Genomic DNA, 19,709 nt, shown 5'->3' with positions numbered 1-19,709 from the left:
TGCTACTAACGTTAATCTTTTATGTGTAAAATATCGGTTATGCAAAAATATATATTTTCCCCTTATTCCCTTCATCTGCAAACGGAATACTTCCCTACATCTTGCCATCAGCTTTTGTTCTAATTACCGCAAATTACAAGGAAAAAGTTAAAGGTAGAGTATGTCTTATTGCACCCGGCAAAGTTAGGGCTAAGAAGCCCTCTCTGACACAACCTGGAGACTGACGGCTTAAATATATATATTATAAAAATAGAAAGTAGTGTTATATCATGTTACGAAAACTACAAAGTGCGCGTTTCAATATAAAAAAGTATGCTCACTTTAAGCAAGTAAAAGTTACATAGAGGTAACACACACAATATAAAAAAATCATCCCCATAACTGTTAAACATCTTTAATAGATTTTTGTAACTAATCTACAGAACAGTATAAAACTTACTATGTACACGAATGTCTACCCAGTTACTAACTCAACTTATGAACTAAATAAACAAAATTAAATTAATGTAAATTGTACATTACATTTGCAAGAGGATTTGTATCTAAATACTCACAGTCAAATTCAAATTGATTCACTGAAAATGAATAACAATAACAATACATTATTATGGTTAATACAAACTCCAAAAAACAAACAAGTCGATTACAAAATGAAATTTATGACGGAAACAATAAATTGTATAACGAAATATGATTTTGAACCACACAAAGTAATAAGTAGGAGACAAATGAACTTAATAGTAACAAAATTACGAAAGCCGCCTTTGAGAACAAACAAGTATTAAATGTCGGTCGGTGTGTACTCAACGTCAGGGGTGGGAACGATGATGAACACACTGCTCTCGTCCTCCAGCGAGTGTCCGGGGTGCTTTTTGGCAACGTGGGTCTTGAGGTTACCCTTCTGTTTGGAGCGGTAAGGGCAGAAGCTGCACGAGAAGGGGCGGAGATCTCCACATTCGTACTTCTGGTGTTTGATAAGGTTGCCCTTGTGATGGTACGACTTGTCACATGACAAGCACTGGAACTTGTCACCTTCGGAGCTGTGTACGATCATTATACCTGCAATGACAAAATAAGCTGTTAGAACTTGTCGTTGTTGCTGGATAGATTTTGGGGTAAACTAATTTACGAAATAATAACAGTACAATCTATGAAGGATCTATGGAAGGGATACAATATTTATCAAAAGTTTTCTCACACCGCGCCGTTACTACACTGAACAGATAGATCTCTGTAATGACTACAACAGAATTTTCATTGAATTAACTATTACCGCATTGAGGACCAAATTCACTCAAGTATGCAATTCAAGCCTAGTATGATTATTGTGGTCACCGCAGTGTTTCAGAACGAAAATAAGTAACTCTAAGAGTAACCTTGGCCATAACGTAAAGTACTTCTTTTAGTGGTCGAAGAATATGACTTTAATAATCATGCCCAACTCTTTTTAAATGCACTTTCTTACGATATGTTAACTAAAACAAGAAATATGCAATGTATATTATTTTTCTATTCTAACAAAAGAGGTAGTACATATTTTTACTGCTTGGGGATTTATTTTTAATCTCTGGAAATCCTTCTGTGTTACATGGGTTATTATGAAATTTTACAAAAAAATTTTTAATTAGCCGTTATTAGTAAAACAGAAGTCTTATAATTTTATGTCCGAAGTTTGACTGTGTTAATTAATACTCAACAAAACTCATGAGTTTTAAAACTAACAAAAGAACAAATATTGCTTATTCCATACAATAATAATCCTGGGTTTATGCGGAGAGTTTCTGGTGATCTATGGACCGCAAGCGTTCTCTGAGAGATGGTAGAATATTATACATGTTCCTACGTACATTCTCGACAAAAGGTAAATCTTTTGAATCAGCTGCCGACTTATGGAGGTAATAAACCAAATACCGACACTAATTATTATTTGTAATAATTGTAAAAACTTGATGTCATGCTGTTTAATACGAATTCTGCGAGGAAAGCACTTATCACAGAAAAAATTTACAAACTTATTCTATATCTCAATATATAAGGATATATTGGCAGCAGAAGTTAGTACTTTTGTTTTCAATAGCACTTGGCTCGGAGGCGCTTTACCATAAAATTCGCGATAAACCGCAAGGTCCCCAATTTTGTATAATTATTACAAATAACAATTAGTGAATTAATCGTTATTAGATTTTTTACAGACATTCATTCGTATTACTTTTTTGCGCCCCTTTAAAGAACACTGTAAGCGACCGCCCGGCGAGCGTCACTGACTGAGGGAACCAGCGAGAGCAACAGGAACTGGTTTATAGAAAGTATGGGAGAGCAACAAGAACCGGTTTATAGAAAGTATGGGAGAGCAACAAGAACCGGTTTATAGAAAGTATGGGAGAGCAACAAGAACCGGTTTATAGAAAGTATGGGAGAGCAGCAAGAACCCGTTTATAGTAAATATGGGAGAGCAACAAGAACCGGTTTATAGTAAGTATGTTAGAGCAACAAGAACCGGTTTATAGTAAGTATGTTAGAGCAACAAGAATCGGTTTATAGAAAGTATGTTAGAGCAACAAGAACCGGTTTATAGAAAGTATGGGAGAGCAACAAGAACCGGTTTATAGAAAGTATGGGAGAGCAACAAGAACCGGTTTATAGTAAGTATGGGAGAGCAACAAGAACCGGTTTATAGTAAGTATGGGAGAGCAACAAGAACCGGTTTTAGAAAGTATGGGAGAGGAACAAGAACCGGTTTATAGAAAGTATGGGAGAGCAACAAGAACCGGTTTATAGAAAGTATGGGAGAGCAACAAGAACCGGTTTATAGTAGGCTAAGTATGGGAGAGCAACAAGAACCGGTTTATAGAAAGTATGTTAGAGCAACAATAACCGGTTATAGTAAGTATGGGAGAGTAACAAGAACCGGTTTATAGTAAGTATGCGAGAGCAACAAGAACTGGTTTATAGTAAGTATGCAGTTGCTCTCGTCACGTTCAGATGCATCCTTCAGATTTCTCATTGTAATTGGCATTTAAAGGTAGAGATTCAACAGTGCTTCCAAGGTTCGGCATATCTTTAAATGACAATAACTTCTAAAGAGTTAAGATACTGCTTTAAAAAATGTATTATGGTCCTTGTTATTCGCCAAGATTACGTATAGTTGCAACTGTTATATTAAGATCAAGTTGCCCCTACACTCACAGCAACTGTTATCATTGCTTAGTGTGACAAGCAGTAACCGTTAATGTTATTTAACGTCCGTTTTCGTGTCGTTAACTGGGATCTCACACTTATAAAGGCTTTTCTCCAATCATCAATAATTGTCGTCTTCTGAACACTTTCACGGATCTTCCTGTATCGAAATGTAACGGATACGAATCTTTCTCTCTCTCTCTCGAGTAAGAAGTCATTCAGTATTTTTTATTACAACACTTTATTTGCTTTTAATTTTACCCTAACTAAAAGCTAAAGTTCGTGCCAATTCTTGTTTTTTTTACGAGACAAGCCAATAATATAGGTATTCACAACGGCAAGAGAGATTACTATAATCATTCTTTGATTCAGAACATAAAGTCGGGTCGTTGAAATGAACAGTATAAAGAAATGAGATACGATTTATTTAAACGTGCGACCCTCCTGGGGTCTACAACTGGGCGAGATCCACGAGAGTCTTGTGCCTGTTTAACACGTGACTTTTAAGATGAATCTTCTGCTTAGCCCTGTAAGAACAGAGGCTACAGGGAAAAGTCCGGCGGTCACCGCATTCATATCTCAAGTGTCGGGTGAGATGAAACTTGTGCTGGTAACACTTGCCGCACAGAATACACTTGTGCTTGCCGCCTTCTTTCTCCTGGAAGAGATATAGTCCTGCAAGAAGTGAAACATTAATTTAGAGTTCATTTACAAACACCGTTACTTATGGATTAACATATAGATTTATAATTACATTTTCGGTGTTATTTAGTGACACTAATTGTGAACCAATCGTGTCTACCTTGTGGAGTTCAGAACTGAGTTTTGTGCAGTTGATAGAATCCAAAATACTATGTTTCACGACAAGGCGACCACCACAGAAAACAGAATTGCATGGGATAGAGAATGATAAATTAATTTAAATATAAAATAATATTTAAAATACACAAAACACAGAAATATAGCACAATAAATATTTTAATAGTAAAGTAACGCTCCTCTTCTGAAACCTAATGCTGCAAAAATGTTACAAATCAGGATAATGGTCATAGGACAATTGGCTGGGATTCAGTATCAATTACTAGTCACAATAAATTTGATTTATTTCACAAAATACAATTTTATTACAATATTACAGATCCTTATAATGTTACATTATGGGAATGTAGTGAACTTTCATAAAACAACAATATATAATTATTAAATTATATATATAATTTTAAAAAAATACTAAAAACAGAACTTGACTAACACAATTTTAAACTTGTATTTTTACAGTGCCAATAAATTGCTTGCAGTACTCATATAAAATAAACAGTTTGCAACTAAACATCACAATTGTGAAAGATTTTATATCGCAAAATACATTACTGACAAATTATTATAAAAGCATAAGTTCTAAAAATAACAGCTATAGAAACCAACACCTTGTATAAACATACTTTGAAACTAACGAAAATTGTGAATACCAAAGTCCCGATTGTAACAGACGAAAGTAAAAGTAAATCGTTAACTCGACTGTCTCCTGAGTCGAAACATATGTTTTTAACGCAATACTTCAATTCAAATATCCGAACTATGAATATGAAATTAATAAATTCCGATAAGAATATCAATTTGAAACGAATTTCAAATATCAAATTTCTGCTTTCGTGATTCGAGTATAAAAGTTCCAAATATGATGTTGATCAATTTGATAAAAATACCAAGTTTCCAATTGCGAAACTCACAATTTCGTTTCTAAAATCAAAATTAACATAACAATCTGAAAAATTCTATTTGAATATCATAGTTTTGCTTACACGAGTTCATATGATTCACGAATTAGATCCGAACGTAACACTTCCTAGTTAGTTAATTGTGTACAGAATGTGGTGAATTGTTCCCTATGACGACCAAATGCTCTCTATGCTTCGTGGCCAGATGCAGCTTGAGGTGTGCCTTCTGCTTGCTGCTGTAGGGGCAGAGCGTACAGCAGAACGGCCGACGATCCCCGCACTCGTACCTCTGGTGCTTCACGAGATTCTTCTTCTGCCGGTAAGTCTTGCCACAGTCCAGGCACTGGTACTTCTCGCCCGCCATTGTAAAACCTACACGGTAACAAAACAACGTTACATTCATGTTTACTACGGTATGTGCGTACTGTATTTAGTAACATTATAAACAATATCTCCTCTCATTCGTCTAGAAGTTACACTCATCGTCCCGGGTCAGCACAGATGCAGTGCACACTCCATGAGCAATACATTTCTATGCCTGTGGATTGTTGTAACCTACTGAAACTACATCATTATACCTTCTGTTCCATATACACATATATTAGTATTATATTAGCCCAATATATTAGTATTGATGTACTATGTATTTTGATTACGTTTCTTCAGGTACAATTAACAAATGAAACACATAACATAACCTAGAACGTAAATGCAAACAGATAAATTAATGAATAAGCATAATATTTTTGAAAACATATGTTCAAACTGTTGTTGTAAAGATGTGATGAGTGTTCAGATGATTTAAATTTACTACCGAAGATTCAATCCATAAGGAAATTTAGATTTTGTGACAATTTGCAATGCTTGTTCTAAATTTTGATTTATTGATATTATTATTAAATGGTTTTACTTTACATAAATGTTTAAAAGATTATTTGTGTTTTTTACTATGAATGACTAATGGTTTTGTTTCATCATTCATCATTCTTAGGTTATTTGTTGTACAGCCAATGTAGTCTTTCGGGCATTTTTACACTGGATTTGAAACACTACGTTTTTGTATCACATGTCAAATTGCTAATAATTGTTTAAACTGTTTTATATATATATATATATATATATATATATATATATATATATATATATATAGTTATATAATTTAATATTTTTTAGTTTATGTATATATATATATATATATATATATATATATATATACATGTAGGTAAAGACATGTGCATATTTTACAAAACATTACTTAACTAAACAACAAATAATTCTATTGTAAGGTATAGTTACATAATGCACACAAAATAGGTGTTATAAAGATTTTATTATTCACATTAAAATACGTTTCATTTTGTAAAATAACTGAATAATACCTTATATTTACTTGACTAAGAGAAAATGTAGTAAAACACTTTAAAACATTAGCCATATTGGAACTAAAGAAAAACAATCTTATTTAATAAAATATAAAATGTCCGTTGTGTCAGCATATCCAACATATCTTACAGGCAATACGTGGTCTACAATGATGCGTTGTTTCAGAATATCAAATTTCCCACAACACAATCCCACTTTTTAGGGTTCCAAAAATGTAATGACTAACTGGTGTCACAAAATGTATTTGATATTTATCAACTGAACCAGAAGGCAAATTCAACAATTCTGGAGACTTTTCTAGCAATATAAACAAATAAAAACAAAATACAGTCGGCCATAGACTTGTCACAAACGTAGCAGATTTCTAGTCAGTATACTTAAACATGGGAAGCACAAACCAAAAACACAAACCTGAATCGAGATGAATATACCGATATTGTTGCTTCCCAAAGTTAAATAAACAAATTTGTTGAATATCAACTTTGTACAATAATATTCACAAGAACTTTTGAACATTGAAACACTCATAATATTAGGCCAACATTTCTAAGACAACCAACAAAGAAAATACGCCATATATCTGAATACACATAGTTCAGGGAGGACAAGAGTACTCCTTGTGGTGGCTGGCGAGATGAGACCTGAGGTGTATCTTCTGTTTGGCACTGTACGGACAGAGATGACAGCTAAAGGGACGCTTGTCCCCGCACTGATACCGCTGGTGTTTGCGGAGACTGCGCCTATGTACGTAGATCTTGTCACACTTCAAGCACTGATATTTCACTCCGGACTCGTCGTGGATCAAGGCGATGTCTGTGGGCAGATTGCAGCGTTTTAAAAGATGCTCTCGTATTTGAATGGGATTCTTAAAGTGTCATGGATTTAGTGAGGGGTGATCACCTACAAATAATCAGTCAACATAATCACAATACCCATTCTGTTTTGTTAGCACCACAGATTAACTTGTTTACGGAATCCCCAAATATTGTTTGTCAGATAAAGGTTTTGTCTGTTGCGATGTACAGTCTGTCTGATTACAGCAAATAACCAAGTGTGATACACAGTCCACCTGACAGCAACTTTTGTGAGGTACAGTTTGTCTGATTACACAGATAACCAAGTGTGATACACAGTCCACCTGACAGCAACTTTTGTGAGGTACAGTTTGTCTGATTACACAGATAACCAAGTATGATACATAGTCTATATGACAGCAACTGTTGTGATGTACAGTTTGTCTGATTACAGCAAATAACCAAGTGTGATACACAGTCCACCTGACAGCAACTTTTGTGATGTACAGTTTGAATGCCTACACAGATAACCAAGTGTGATACACAGTCCACCTGACAGCAACTTTTGTGAGGTACAGTTTGAATGCCTACACAAATAACCAAGTGTGATACACAGTCTACCTGACAGCAACTTTTGTGAGGTACAGTTTGTCTGATTACAGCAAATAACCAAGTATGATACATAGTCTATATGACAGCAACTGTTGTGATGTACAGTTTGTCTGATTACAGCAAATAACCAAGTGTGACACATAGTCTATATGACAGTAACTGTTGTGAGGTACAGTTTGAATGCCTACACAAATAACCAAGTGTGATACACAGTCTACCTGACAGCAACTTTTGTGAGGTACAGTCTGTCTGATTACAGCAAATAACCAAGTGTGATACACAGTCCACCTGACAGCAACTTTTGTGATGTACAGTTTGAATGCCTACACAAATAACCAAGTGTGATACACAGTCCACCTGACAGCAACTTTTGTGAGGTACAGTTTGAATGCCTACACAAATAACCAAGTGTGATACACAGTCTACCTGACAGCAACTTTTGTGAGGTACAGTTTGTCTGATTACAGCAAATAACCAAGTGTGACACATAGTCTATATGACAGTAACTGTTGTGATGTACAGTTTGTCTGCCTACACAAATAACCAAGTGTGATACACAGTCCACCTGACAGCAACTGTTGTGAGGTACAGTTTGTCTGATTACAGCAAATAACCAAGTATGATACATAGTCTATATGACAGCAACTGTTGTGATGTACAGTTTGTCTGATTACAGCAAATAACCAAGTATGATACACAGTCCACTATGACAGCAACTGTTGTGAGGTACAGTTTGAATGCTTACACAAATAACCAAGTGTGACACATAGTCTATATGACAGTAACTGTTGTGATGTACAGTTTGTCTGATTACACAAATAACCAAGTGTGATACACAGTCCACCTGACAGCAACTGTTGTGAGGTACAGTTTGTCTGATTACAGCAAATAACCAAGTGTGATACATAGTCTATATGACAGCAACTGTTGTGATGTACAGTTTGTCTGATTACACAGATAACCAAGTGTGATACACAGTCCACCTGACAGCAACTTTTGTGAGGTACAGTTTGAATGCTTACACAAATAACCAAGTATGATACGTAGTCTATATGACAGTAACTGTTGTGAGGTACAGTTTGAATGCTTACACAAATAACCAAGTATGATACGTAGTCTATATGACAGTAACTGTTGTGATGTACAGTTTTGAATGCCTACACAAATAACCAAGTATGATACACAGTCCACCTGACAGCAACTTTTGTGAGGTACAGTTTGAATGCTTACACAAATAACCAAGTATGATACGTAGTCTATATGACAGTAACTGTTGTGATGTACAGTTTGAATGCCTACACAAATAACCAAGTATGATACACAGTCCACCTGACAGCAACTGTTGTGAGGTACAGTTTGAATGCCTACACAAATAACCAAGTGTGATACACAGTCCACCTGACAGCAACTGTTGTGAGGTACAGTTTGAATGCCTACACAAATAACCAAGTGTGATACACAGTCCACCTGACAGCAACTGTTGTGATGTACAGTTTGAATGCTTACACAAATAACCAAGTGTGATACACAGTCCACCTGACAGCAACTGTTGTGAGGTACAGTTTGAATGCCTACACAAATAACCAAGTGTGATACATAGTCTATATGACAGTAACTGTTGTGATGTACAGTTTGAATGCCTACACAAATAACCAAGTATGATACACAGTCCACCTGACAGCAACTGTTGTGAGGTACAGTTTGAATGCCTACACAAATAACCAAGTATGATACACAGTCCACCTGACAGCAACTGTTGTGAGGTACAGTTTGAATGCCTACACAAATAACCAAGTGTGATACACAGTCCACCTGACAGCAACTGTTGTGATGTACAGTTTGAATGCTTACACAAATAACCAAGTGTGATACACAGTCCACCTGACAGCAACTGTTGTGAGGTACAGTTTGAATGCCTACACAAATAACCAAGTGTGATACATAGTCTATATGACAGTAACTGTTGTGATGTACAGTTTGAATGCCTACACAAATAACCAAGTGTGATACACAGTCCACCTGACAGCAACTGTTGTGAGGTACAGTTTGAATGCCTTACACAAATAACCAAGTGTGATACACAGTCCACCTGACATCAACTGTTGTGAGGTACAGTTTGAATGCCTACACAAATGACCAAGTGTGATACACAGTCCACCTGACAGCAACTTTTGTGAGGTACAGTTTGTCTGATTACAGCAAATAACCAAGTGTGATACATAGTCTATATGACAGCAACTGTTGTGATGTACAGTTTGTCTGATTACACAAATAACCAAGTGTGATACACAGTCCACCTGACAGCAACTGTTGTGAGGTACAGTTTGTCTGATTACAGCAAATAACCAAGTGTGATACATAGTCTATATGACAGCAACTGTTGTGATGTACAGTTTGTCTGATTACACAGATAACCAAGTGTGATACACAGTCCACCTGACAGCAACTTTTGTGAGGTACAGTTTGAATGCTTACACAAATAACCAAGTATGATACGTAGTCTATATGACAGTAACTGTTGTGAGGTACAGTTTGAATGCTTACACAAATAACCAAGTATGATACGTAGTCTATATGACAGTAACTGTTGTGATGTACAGTTTGAATGCCTACACAAATAACCAAGTATGATACACAGTCCACCTGACAGCAACTTTTGTGAGGTACAGTTTGAATGCTTACACAAATAACCAAGTATGATACGTAGTCTATATGACAGTAACTGTTGTGATGTACAGTTTGAATGCCTACACAAATAACCAAGTGTGATACACAGTCCACCTGACAGCAACTGTTGTGATGTACAGTTTGAATGCTTACACAAATAACCAAGTGTGATACACAGTCCACCTGACAGCAACTGTTGTGAGGTACAGTTTGAATGCCTACACAAATAACCAAGTGTGATACATAGTCTATATGACAGTAACTGTTGTGATGTACAGTTTGAATGCCTACACAAATAACCAAGTGTGATACACAGTCCACCTGACAGCAACTGTTGTGAGGTACAGTTTGAATGCCTACACAAATAACCAAGTGTGATACACAGTCCACCTGACATCAACTGTTGTGAGGTACAGTTTGAATGCCTACACAAATGACCAAGTGTGATACACAGTCCACCTGACAGCAACTTTTGTGAGGTACAGTTTAAATGCCTACACAAATAACCAAGTGTGATACACAGTCCACCTGACAGCAACTTTTGTGAGGTACAGTTTGAATGCCTACACAAATAACCAAGTGTGATACACAGTCCACCTGACAGCAACTGTTGTGAGGTACAGTTTGTCTGATTACAGCAAATAACCAAGTGTGATACATAGTCTATATGACAGCAACTGTTGTGATGTACAGTTTGTCTGATTACAGCAAATAACCAAGTGTGATACATAGTCTATATGACAGCAACTGTTGTGATGTATAGTTTGAATGCCTACACAAATAGTGTGATACACAGTCCACCTGACAGCAACTGTTGTGAGGTACAGTTTGAATGCCTACACAAATAACCAAGTATGATACACAGTCCACCTGACAGCAACTTTTGTGAGGTACAGTTTGAATGCTTACACAAATAACCAAGTATGATACATAGTCTATATGACAGTAACTGTTGTGATGTACAGTTTGAATGCCTACACAAATAACCAAGTGTGATACACAGTGCACCTGACAGCAACTGTTGTGAGGTACAGTTTGAATGCCTACACAAATAACCAAGTATGATACACAGTCCACCTGACAGCAACTTTGGTGAGGTACAGTTTGAATGCCTACACAAATAACCTAGTATGATACATAGTCTATATGACAGCAACTTTTGTAATGTACAGTTTGTCTGATTACACAGATAACCAAGTGTGATACACAGTCCACCTGACAGCAACTTTTGTGAGGTACAGTTTGAATGCCTACACAAATAACCAAGTATGATACATAGTCTATATGACAGCAACTTTTGTAATGTACAGTTTGTCTGATTACACAGATAACCAAATGTGATACACAGTCCACCTGACAGCAACTGTTGTGAGGTACAGTTTGAATGCCTACACAAATAACCAAGTGTGATACACAGTCCACCTGACAGCAACTGTTGTGAGGTACAGTTTGAATGCCTACACAAATAACCAAGTATGATACACAGTCCACCTGACAGCAACTTTTGTGAGGTACAGTTTGAATGCCTACACAAATAACCAAGTATGATACATAGTCTATATGACAGCAACTTTTGTAATGTACAGTTTGTCTGATTACACAGATAACCAAGTGTGATACACAGTCTACCTGACAGCAACATTTGTGATGTACAGTTTGAATGCCTACACAAATAACCAAGTATGATACATAGTCTATATGACAGCAACTTTTGTAATGTACAGTTTGTCTGATTACACAGATAACCAAGTGTGATACACAGTCCACCTGACAGCAACTTTTGTGAGGTACAGTTTGAATGCCTACACAAATAACCAAGTATGATACGTAGTCTATATGACAGCAACTGTTGTGAGGTACAGTTTGAATGCCTACACAAATAACCAAGTATGATACGTAGTCTATATGACAGCAACTGTTGTGAGGTACAGTTTGAATGCCTACACAAAATAACAAAGTGTGATACACAGTCTACCTGACAGCAACTGTTGTGATGTACAGTTTGTCTGATTACAGCAAATAACCAAGTGTGATACACAGTCCACCTAACAGCAACTGTTGTGAGGTACAGTTTGAATGCTTACACAAATAACCAAGTATGATTCACAGTCCACCTGACATCAACTGTTGTGGGGTATAGTTTGAATGCCTACAAAAATAACCAAGTGTGATACACAGTCCACCTGACAGCAACTGTTGTGGGGTATAGTTTGAATGCTTACACAAATAACCAAGTATGATACACAGTCCACCTGACATCAACTGTTGTGGGGTACAGATTGAATGCCTACACAAATAACCAAGTGTGATACACAGTCTACTTGACAGCAACTGTTGTGAGGTACAGTTTGAATGCCTACACAAATAACCAAGTGTGATACACAGTCCACCTGACAGCAACTGTTGTGAGGTACAGTTTGTCTGATTACACAAATAACCAAGTATGATACACAGTCCACCTGACATCAACTGTTGTGGGGTACAGTTTGAATGCCTACACAAATAACCAAGTGTGATACACAGTCTACTTGACAGCAACTGTTGTGAGGTACAGTTTGAATGCTTACACAAATAACCAAGTATGATACACAGTCCACCTGACATCAACTGTTGTGGGGTACAGTTTGAATGCCTACACAAATAACCAAGTGTGATACACAGTCTACTTGACAGCAACTGTTGTGGGGTACAGTTTGAATGCTTACACAAATAACCAAGTATGATACACAGTCCACCTGACATCAACTGTTGTGGGGTACAGTTTGAATGCTTACACAAATAACCAAGTATGATACACAGTCCACCTGACAGCAACTGTTGTGAGGTACAGTTTGAATGCTTACACAAATAACCAAGTATGATACACAGTCCACTTGACAGCAACTGTTGTGAGGTACAGTTTGAATGCTTACACAAATAACCAAGTATGATACGTAGTCTATATGACAGCAACTGTTGTGAGGTACAGTTTGAATGCTTACACAAATAACCAAGTATGATACACAGTCCACCTGACAGCAACTGTTGTGAGGTACAGTTTGAATGCTTACACAAATAACCAAGTATGATACACAGTCCACTTGACAGCAACTGTTGTGAGGTACAGTTTGAATGCTTACACAAATAACCAAGTATGATACACAGTCCACCTGACAGCAACTGTTGTGAGGTACAGTTTGAATGCTTACACAAATAACCAAGTATGATACACAGTCCACTTGACAGCAACTGTTGTGAGGTACAGTTTTGAATGCTTACACAAATAACCAAGTATGATACGTAGTCTATATGACAGCAACTGTTGTGAGGTACAGTTTGAATGCCTACACAAATAACCAAGTGTGATACACAGTCCACCTGACAGCAACTGTTGTGAGGTACAGTTTGTCTGATTACAGCAAATAACCAAGTGTGATACATAGTCTATATGACAGCAACTGTTGTGATGTACAGTTTGTCTGATTACAGCAAATAACCAAGTGTGATACATAGTCTATATGGCAGCAACTGTTGTGATGTATAGTTTGAATGCCTACACAAATAACCAAGTGTGATACACAGTCCACCTGACAGCAACTGTTGTGAGGTACAGTTTGAATGCCTACACAAATAACCAAGTATGATACACAGTCCACCTGACAGCAACTTTTGTGAGGTACAGTTTGAATGCTTACACAAATAACCAAGTATGATACATAGTCTATATGACAGTAACTGTTGTGATGTACAGTTTGTCTGAATTACACAAATAACCAAGTGTGATACACAGTCCACCTGACAGCAACTGTTGTGATGGTACAGTTTGTCTGATTACACAAATAACCAAGTATGATACACAGTCCACCTGACAGCAACTTTTGTGAGGTACAGTTTGTCTGATTACACAAATAACCAAGTATGATACATAGTCTATATGACAGCAACTTTTGTGATGTACAGTTTGTCTGATTACACAGATAACCAAGTGTGATACACAGTCCACCTGACAGCAACTTTTGTGAGGTACAGTTTGAATGATTACACAAATAACCAAGTGTGATACACAGTCCACCTGACAGCAACTGTTGTGAGGTACAGTTTGAATGCCTACACAAATAACCAAGTATGATACACAGTCCACCTGACAGCAACTTTTGTGAGGTACAGTTTGAATGCTTACACAAATAACCAAGTATGATACATAGTCTATATGACAGTAACTGTTCTGATGTACAGTTTGAATGCCTACACAAATAACCAAGTGTGATACACAGTCCACCTGACAGCAACTGTTGTGAGGTACAGTTTGAATGCCTACACAAATAACCAAGTATGATACACAGTCCACCTGACAGCCACTTTTGTGAGGTACAGTTTGAATGCCTACACAAATAACCAAGTATGATACATAGTCTATATGACAGCAACTTTTGTAATGTACAGTTTGTCTGATTACACAGATAACCAAGTGTGATACACAGTCCACCTGACAGCAACTGTTGTGAGGTACAGTTTGTCTGATTACACAAATAACCAAGTGTGATACACAGTCTATATGACAGCAACTGTTGTGATGTACAGTTTGTCTGATTACACAGATAACCAAGTGTGATACACAGTCCACCTGACAGCAACTTTTGTGAGGTACAGTTTGAATGCCTACACAAATAACCAAGTGTGATACACAGTCCACCTGACAGCAACTGTTGTGAGGTACAGTTTGAATGCCTACACAAATAACCAAGTGTGATACACAGTCCACCTGACAGCAACTGTTGTGAGGTACAGTTTGAATGCCTACACAAATAACCAAGTATGATACATAGTCTATATGACAGCAACTTTTGTAATGTACAGTTTGTCTGATTACACAGATAACCAAGTGTGATACACAGTCCACCTGACAGCAACTGTTGTGAGGTACAGTTTGAATGCCTACACAAATAACCAAGTATGATACGTAGTCTATATGACAGCAACTGTTGTGAGGTACAGTTTGTCTGATTACACAGATAACCAAGTGTGATACACAGTCCACCTGACAGCAACTGTTGTGAGGTACAGTTTGAATGCCTACACAAATAACAAAGTGTGATACACAGTCTACCTGACAGCAACTGTTGTGATGTACAGTTTGTCTGATTACACAAATAACCAAGTGTGATACACAGTCCACCTTGACATCAACTGTTGTGAGGTACAGTTTGAATGCCTACACAAATAACCAAGTATGATACGTAGTCTATATGACAGCAACTGTTGTGAGGTACAGTTTGAATGCCTACACAAATAACCAAGTGTGATACACAGTCTACTTGACAGCAACTGTTGTGAGGTACGGTTTGAATTCCTACACAAATAACCAAGTATGATACGTAGTCTATATGACAGCAACTGTTGTGAGGTACAGTTTGAATGCCTACAAAAATAACCAAGTGTGATACACAGTCTATCTGGAAGTAACTGATATGAGGTACAGTCTGCCTGTTAATGCTACTAGCTTGGTATGACACACAGATAATTTTTGGCAAATGAAACAGAAAGGTCTAATCGAGCAAATTTACACTCGTCACCTTAAAATTAAGTAACGTTCTAAGGTTAGCATAATAAACAATAAAAGGAATAAATGTTTAGTCACACCTTGTTATTTATCACTGGAATAATGTTAAACATTCAAAATTATTAATGTTATTTAAATAAATGGCTTAAATTACACAAAACTTTATTTTTAATTTTGACGAAATGCGTAACACAGTGTCACGTAAGCTAGTCTATAATATAAGTATTCGATTTGTTTGCACAACATATAGCCTACATTTAAGTAATAAAATATGCATGATACATTTTGTAAATATTACGATGGATTGTATCAACTATTACGTCCAGTATCAACAGTAATTCCGACAGGTGCTAAAATTAACAGAGATGTTTAAAATTATCTTTATAGTTAAAAGTGTTATTATAAATCAAATTTGCGCTAGCCAGTTTTAATTTACAGAAATAAACAAGAGAACATCATTGTACATTTTTAATGTATTTCTTTAAATAAACATAAAATGATAAAACTCGTCCACAACAATTTCTTAAACATTATTAAAACGAACACATGTTACCGACATTCTTTCTTTAAAAGCCAATTCTTTAAAAAACTAATACAATTATGGCGAACAACTAGATGAATAAGATTACAAGAATAACACAATAAACCATAGTAAACAAATAGCAAACGATGTTGTATATGATATGAGGACTGGGCTCTGCACACGACTCTGGTGCACTGATACTGATGAGCACGATGTTGTAGATGAGACTGGGTTCTGCACTCGAGTCTGGTGCACTGATACTGATGAGCACGTTGTTGTAGATGTGACTGGGTTCTGCACGCGAGTCTGGTGCACTGATACTGATGAGCACGATGTTGTAGATGAGACTGGGTTCTGCACGCGAGTCTGGTGCACTGATACTGATGAGCACGATGGGTTCCAACCTCAACAAACTAGGCTATATATTCTGAGGCTTCTTTCTAATGTCTAGCAACGATTTGAGAAACACTTGCCATACGCACCTTAGAACTAAAAGTTGCATAATTTAAAAATTGACGAATGACATTTGAATATTTTGAAGTTAGTACAGAAGATTATGAAAAATTCAATGTCCACCACCGATAAACAATGTATATGTAGCAAATTTAATTCGTAGGGTGGATCTTGTGTTTGTTGAAGACGTGAAGCTTGAGACTGGCTTTCTGCTTGGCACTGTAAGTGCACAGGGAGCAGCTGAAGGGCTTCTGGTCTCCACACTCGTATCTCTGGTGCTTGATCAGGTTCCGCTTGTGTAAGTACTGCTTGCTGCACGAGGGACAGGCGAACTTTCCTCCATCTGTATACAACACAACACAACATAGCATCAGGGCACAGCCGTGTAGAGGCTTCATTACAGTATACAACTTCTCTTCTTGTTAGAAGAGGGCCAACAGAGGTGGATTACCACAGTCGTTAATGGCGAGATATGCACGTATATCACTCCGTTGACATAAGTGAAACTGCTTATATATATGTCATGTGGACTTACACAACGCCTTTATAAGGGTGTCGATCCTATTTTAGAAGAGACCCAACAAACCTGAGACATAACGTTTTATTAGAAACCACTTTAGCCGAAGTACTAATGCCTGTATACAGAGCGTTTCTGAATTCTACTTAAAGCACAATAACGTCAGTTTTTGGTCAAATTGGATAATACAAAATATTAAAATATACAGGATCTCACTAGCTCATATTTCCGTTGATCTGTGTAGCGTTTACTAAAAAAAGGCAGGAAGTGAAAAAATGTGATGACGAATTGCACGAAAGCTGGAACTGGAAAGCTGACATATTGACAAACTGATATAAGAGACAAAAATAATCCAGACAAATAAAACAATTATGTGGGTCGGGTATTAAACAGTTGAAGTATACAATTTAAAAATCTTTTATGACAATTGTTTTAAATATATATATATATATATATTTAAAACAATTGTTTGTTAGTTTGCTTATTTAAACACATATGTGACAGATACGGCCAAATACAAAATAATTGAATCGGAAAAAGTAAGCGCTCTTTGGTGTAATGGTAGCACATTCACCCGGCAAGTGAGAGATCCGGGTTCGACTCCCGGCGGAGCAAGTACTTTTTGCGATTCAATGTTTATTGAAATTAAATAAGGCAATTGCCATTTATACAATTTAATGTAAATAAAAGTCGTTTGACAGGTATTTGGTCTTCCGATCATATGTTAGTTTGCTTATTTAAACACATATGTGACAGATACGGCCAAATACAAAATAATTGAATCGGAAAAAGTAAGCGCTCTTTGGTGTAATGGTAGCACATTCACCCGGCAAGTGAGAGATCCGGGTTCGACTCCCGGCGGAGCAAGTACTTTTTGCGATTCAATGTTTATTGAAATTAAATATATATATTTATAAAGTTTAACGTATATATATATATATATATATATATATATATATATATATATTGTTTAACACAATGACTGCAGTGGACGCACATTACTAGTATTTGTGTACTAAGCCGAGACATGATAAATGTCGAAGTGTGTTAAATTCATCCTCAAGAGCAAACATTTGTAATATTTCTTGTCATTGGGGGCAATAAAATATGCTTCTTCAAATATTTGTTGAAAACTAAGACGGTGATTTGGCAATGTCCACAGTTTGTTTGTTAACTGGCAATAAATATTTCATTTTAATGTTTATTTAGCTTTCTAGCAGTAAAACAGTTTTTATTGACATAAATATTCAAAATTACGTGCAGCGTCTTTGAGTCATTAGTTTTTAATTAAAAGCACACAATTGTGAATATATAAAACCAAACATTGTACGTTAAACTAAATTGTTTTTCACAAACAGTTTTATTTAACTAACAACTTGCGTTATATGTTTGTTAAACTGATTTTACTAATTTTAATGCACTAATATATTATGAAATATGTATAAACACCTTTTACAAATTGTTTAGCAGCAATTAATTATAAAAACAGTTCATTAATATCCTAGAGCCTTTTCAGTTGTTGAAATCCGTCACCAAGCAATTAATCTAAGATTTTATGCACACAAACCCGGTTAGAACTGCGTTAAACCATGTAATAAGAATTTAATGAAGCATATTATAAATAAAAAGCACTTTGTGAATTAAAGAACACGTTAAATAATTTATAGTTTTACTGGATTGTATGAGGAGCAATGATTAACAGTCGTTAGGCTTTTCCAACACGCTTAACCTTAAATATTTTACTGCGTTTCTTACTGGCAATTCAACATTGGGTGGAAGAGAGGGATGTGTTGGCGAAGGATGTGTAATCAGAGTAATATGGGCATGCATGAAATAAGCGAAGGAAGTGTGACAGATGCCTACAAATAAGGAGCTACCAATGCGAGTGAGCAGCAAGGCTACAGCGTGACACAAGGATCGTGACACAAGGATCTACTGAAATAAGTATCTGATGAGTATTTACGCCTTATTGGTAGCTTAAAACTCTTTTTATTTATAATGACATAAACTCATACAACTGAGAGTCGACGGACGTGACAGAACATGACGCAAGAGTTATCGCTCAGCCCTATGACCGTTTCATCCCAAAATCAATACCGTATTCCTTGGACTAAGAGAAACCTATGTACCACGTCTCAACTCTCTATGACCTTCTCATCCCAAAATCAATACAGTTGTTCCTTGGACTGAGAGAAACCTATGTACCACGTCTCAACTCTCTATGACCTTTTCATCCCAAAATCAATACAGTATTCCTTGGACTAAGAGAAACCTATGTACCACGTCTCAACTCTCTAGGACATGTTCATCCCAAAATCAATACAGT

At 36.5% G+C, this 19,709-nt stretch overlaps 4 protein-coding genes across 5 annotated transcripts; all 4 read right to left on the bottom strand.

The window, feature by feature from the left end:
- Nucleotides 1–378: 378 nt before the first annotated feature.
- LOC124356121 (zinc finger X-chromosomal protein-like) lies at nucleotides 379–3,370 on the bottom strand. Its single transcript, XM_046807275.1, has one exon. It carries the CDS (start codon nucleotides 1,052–1,054, stop codon nucleotides 782–784), a length of 273 nt encoding a protein of 90 aa, XP_046663231.1. The 5' UTR covers nucleotides 1,055–3,370; the 3' UTR covers nucleotides 379–781.
- Nucleotides 3,371–3,585: 215 nt separating this feature from the next.
- Nucleotides 3,586–5,989, bottom strand: LOC124356122 (zinc finger protein 775-like). The gene is made up of 2 exons (XM_046807276.1): nucleotides 5,474–5,989; nucleotides 3,586–5,267 (listed from the first exon to the last, which is right to left on the bottom strand). The coding sequence occupies exon 2, from the start codon at nucleotides 5,257–5,259 to the stop codon at nucleotides 5,032–5,034; it is 228 nt and encodes a 75-aa protein (XP_046663232.1). The 5' UTR covers nucleotides 5,260–5,267; nucleotides 5,474–5,989; the 3' UTR covers nucleotides 3,586–5,031.
- A 217-nt stretch (nucleotides 5,990–6,206) lies between these two features.
- LOC124356118 lies at nucleotides 6,207–13,437 on the bottom strand. Of its 2 annotated transcripts, XR_006921808.1 has the most exons (3): nucleotides 11,153–13,437; nucleotides 7,694–8,110; nucleotides 6,207–7,416 (listed from the first exon to the last, which is right to left on the bottom strand). XR_006921808.1 is itself a non-coding variant. In XM_046807271.1 (2 exons), exons 1-2 carry the CDS (start codon nucleotides 11,991–11,993, stop codon nucleotides 7,938–7,940), a joined length of 1,014 nt encoding a protein of 337 aa, XP_046663227.1. In that variant the 5' UTR covers nucleotides 11,994–13,437; the 3' UTR covers nucleotides 6,207–7,937. The 2 variants fall into 2 exon arrangements, 1 of the variants encoding a protein (XP_046663227.1); XM_046807271.1 differs by having other exon boundaries at nucleotides 6,207–8,110.
- A 172-nt stretch (nucleotides 13,438–13,609) lies between these two features.
- On the bottom strand, nucleotides 13,610–16,915 carry LOC124353443. The gene is made up of 4 exons (XM_046803282.1): nucleotides 16,896–16,915; nucleotides 16,582–16,793; nucleotides 15,438–15,506; nucleotides 13,610–15,368 (listed from the first exon to the last, which is right to left on the bottom strand). The coding sequence occupies exons 1-4, from the start codon at nucleotides 16,913–16,915 to the stop codon at nucleotides 14,092–14,094; spliced, it is 1,578 nt and encodes a 525-aa protein (XP_046659238.1). The 3' UTR covers nucleotides 13,610–14,091.
- Between the last annotated feature and the right edge of the window lie 2,794 nt (nucleotides 16,916–19,709).

Source organism: Homalodisca vitripennis, chromosome 2 (genome assembly GCF_021130785.1).
Source record: "Homalodisca vitripennis isolate AUS2020 chromosome 2, UT_GWSS_2.1, whole genome shotgun sequence".
NCBI lineage: Eukaryota > Metazoa > Arthropoda > Insecta > Hemiptera > Cicadellidae > Homalodisca > Homalodisca vitripennis.
This window is presented reverse-complemented; position numbering and strand designations above follow the sequence as displayed.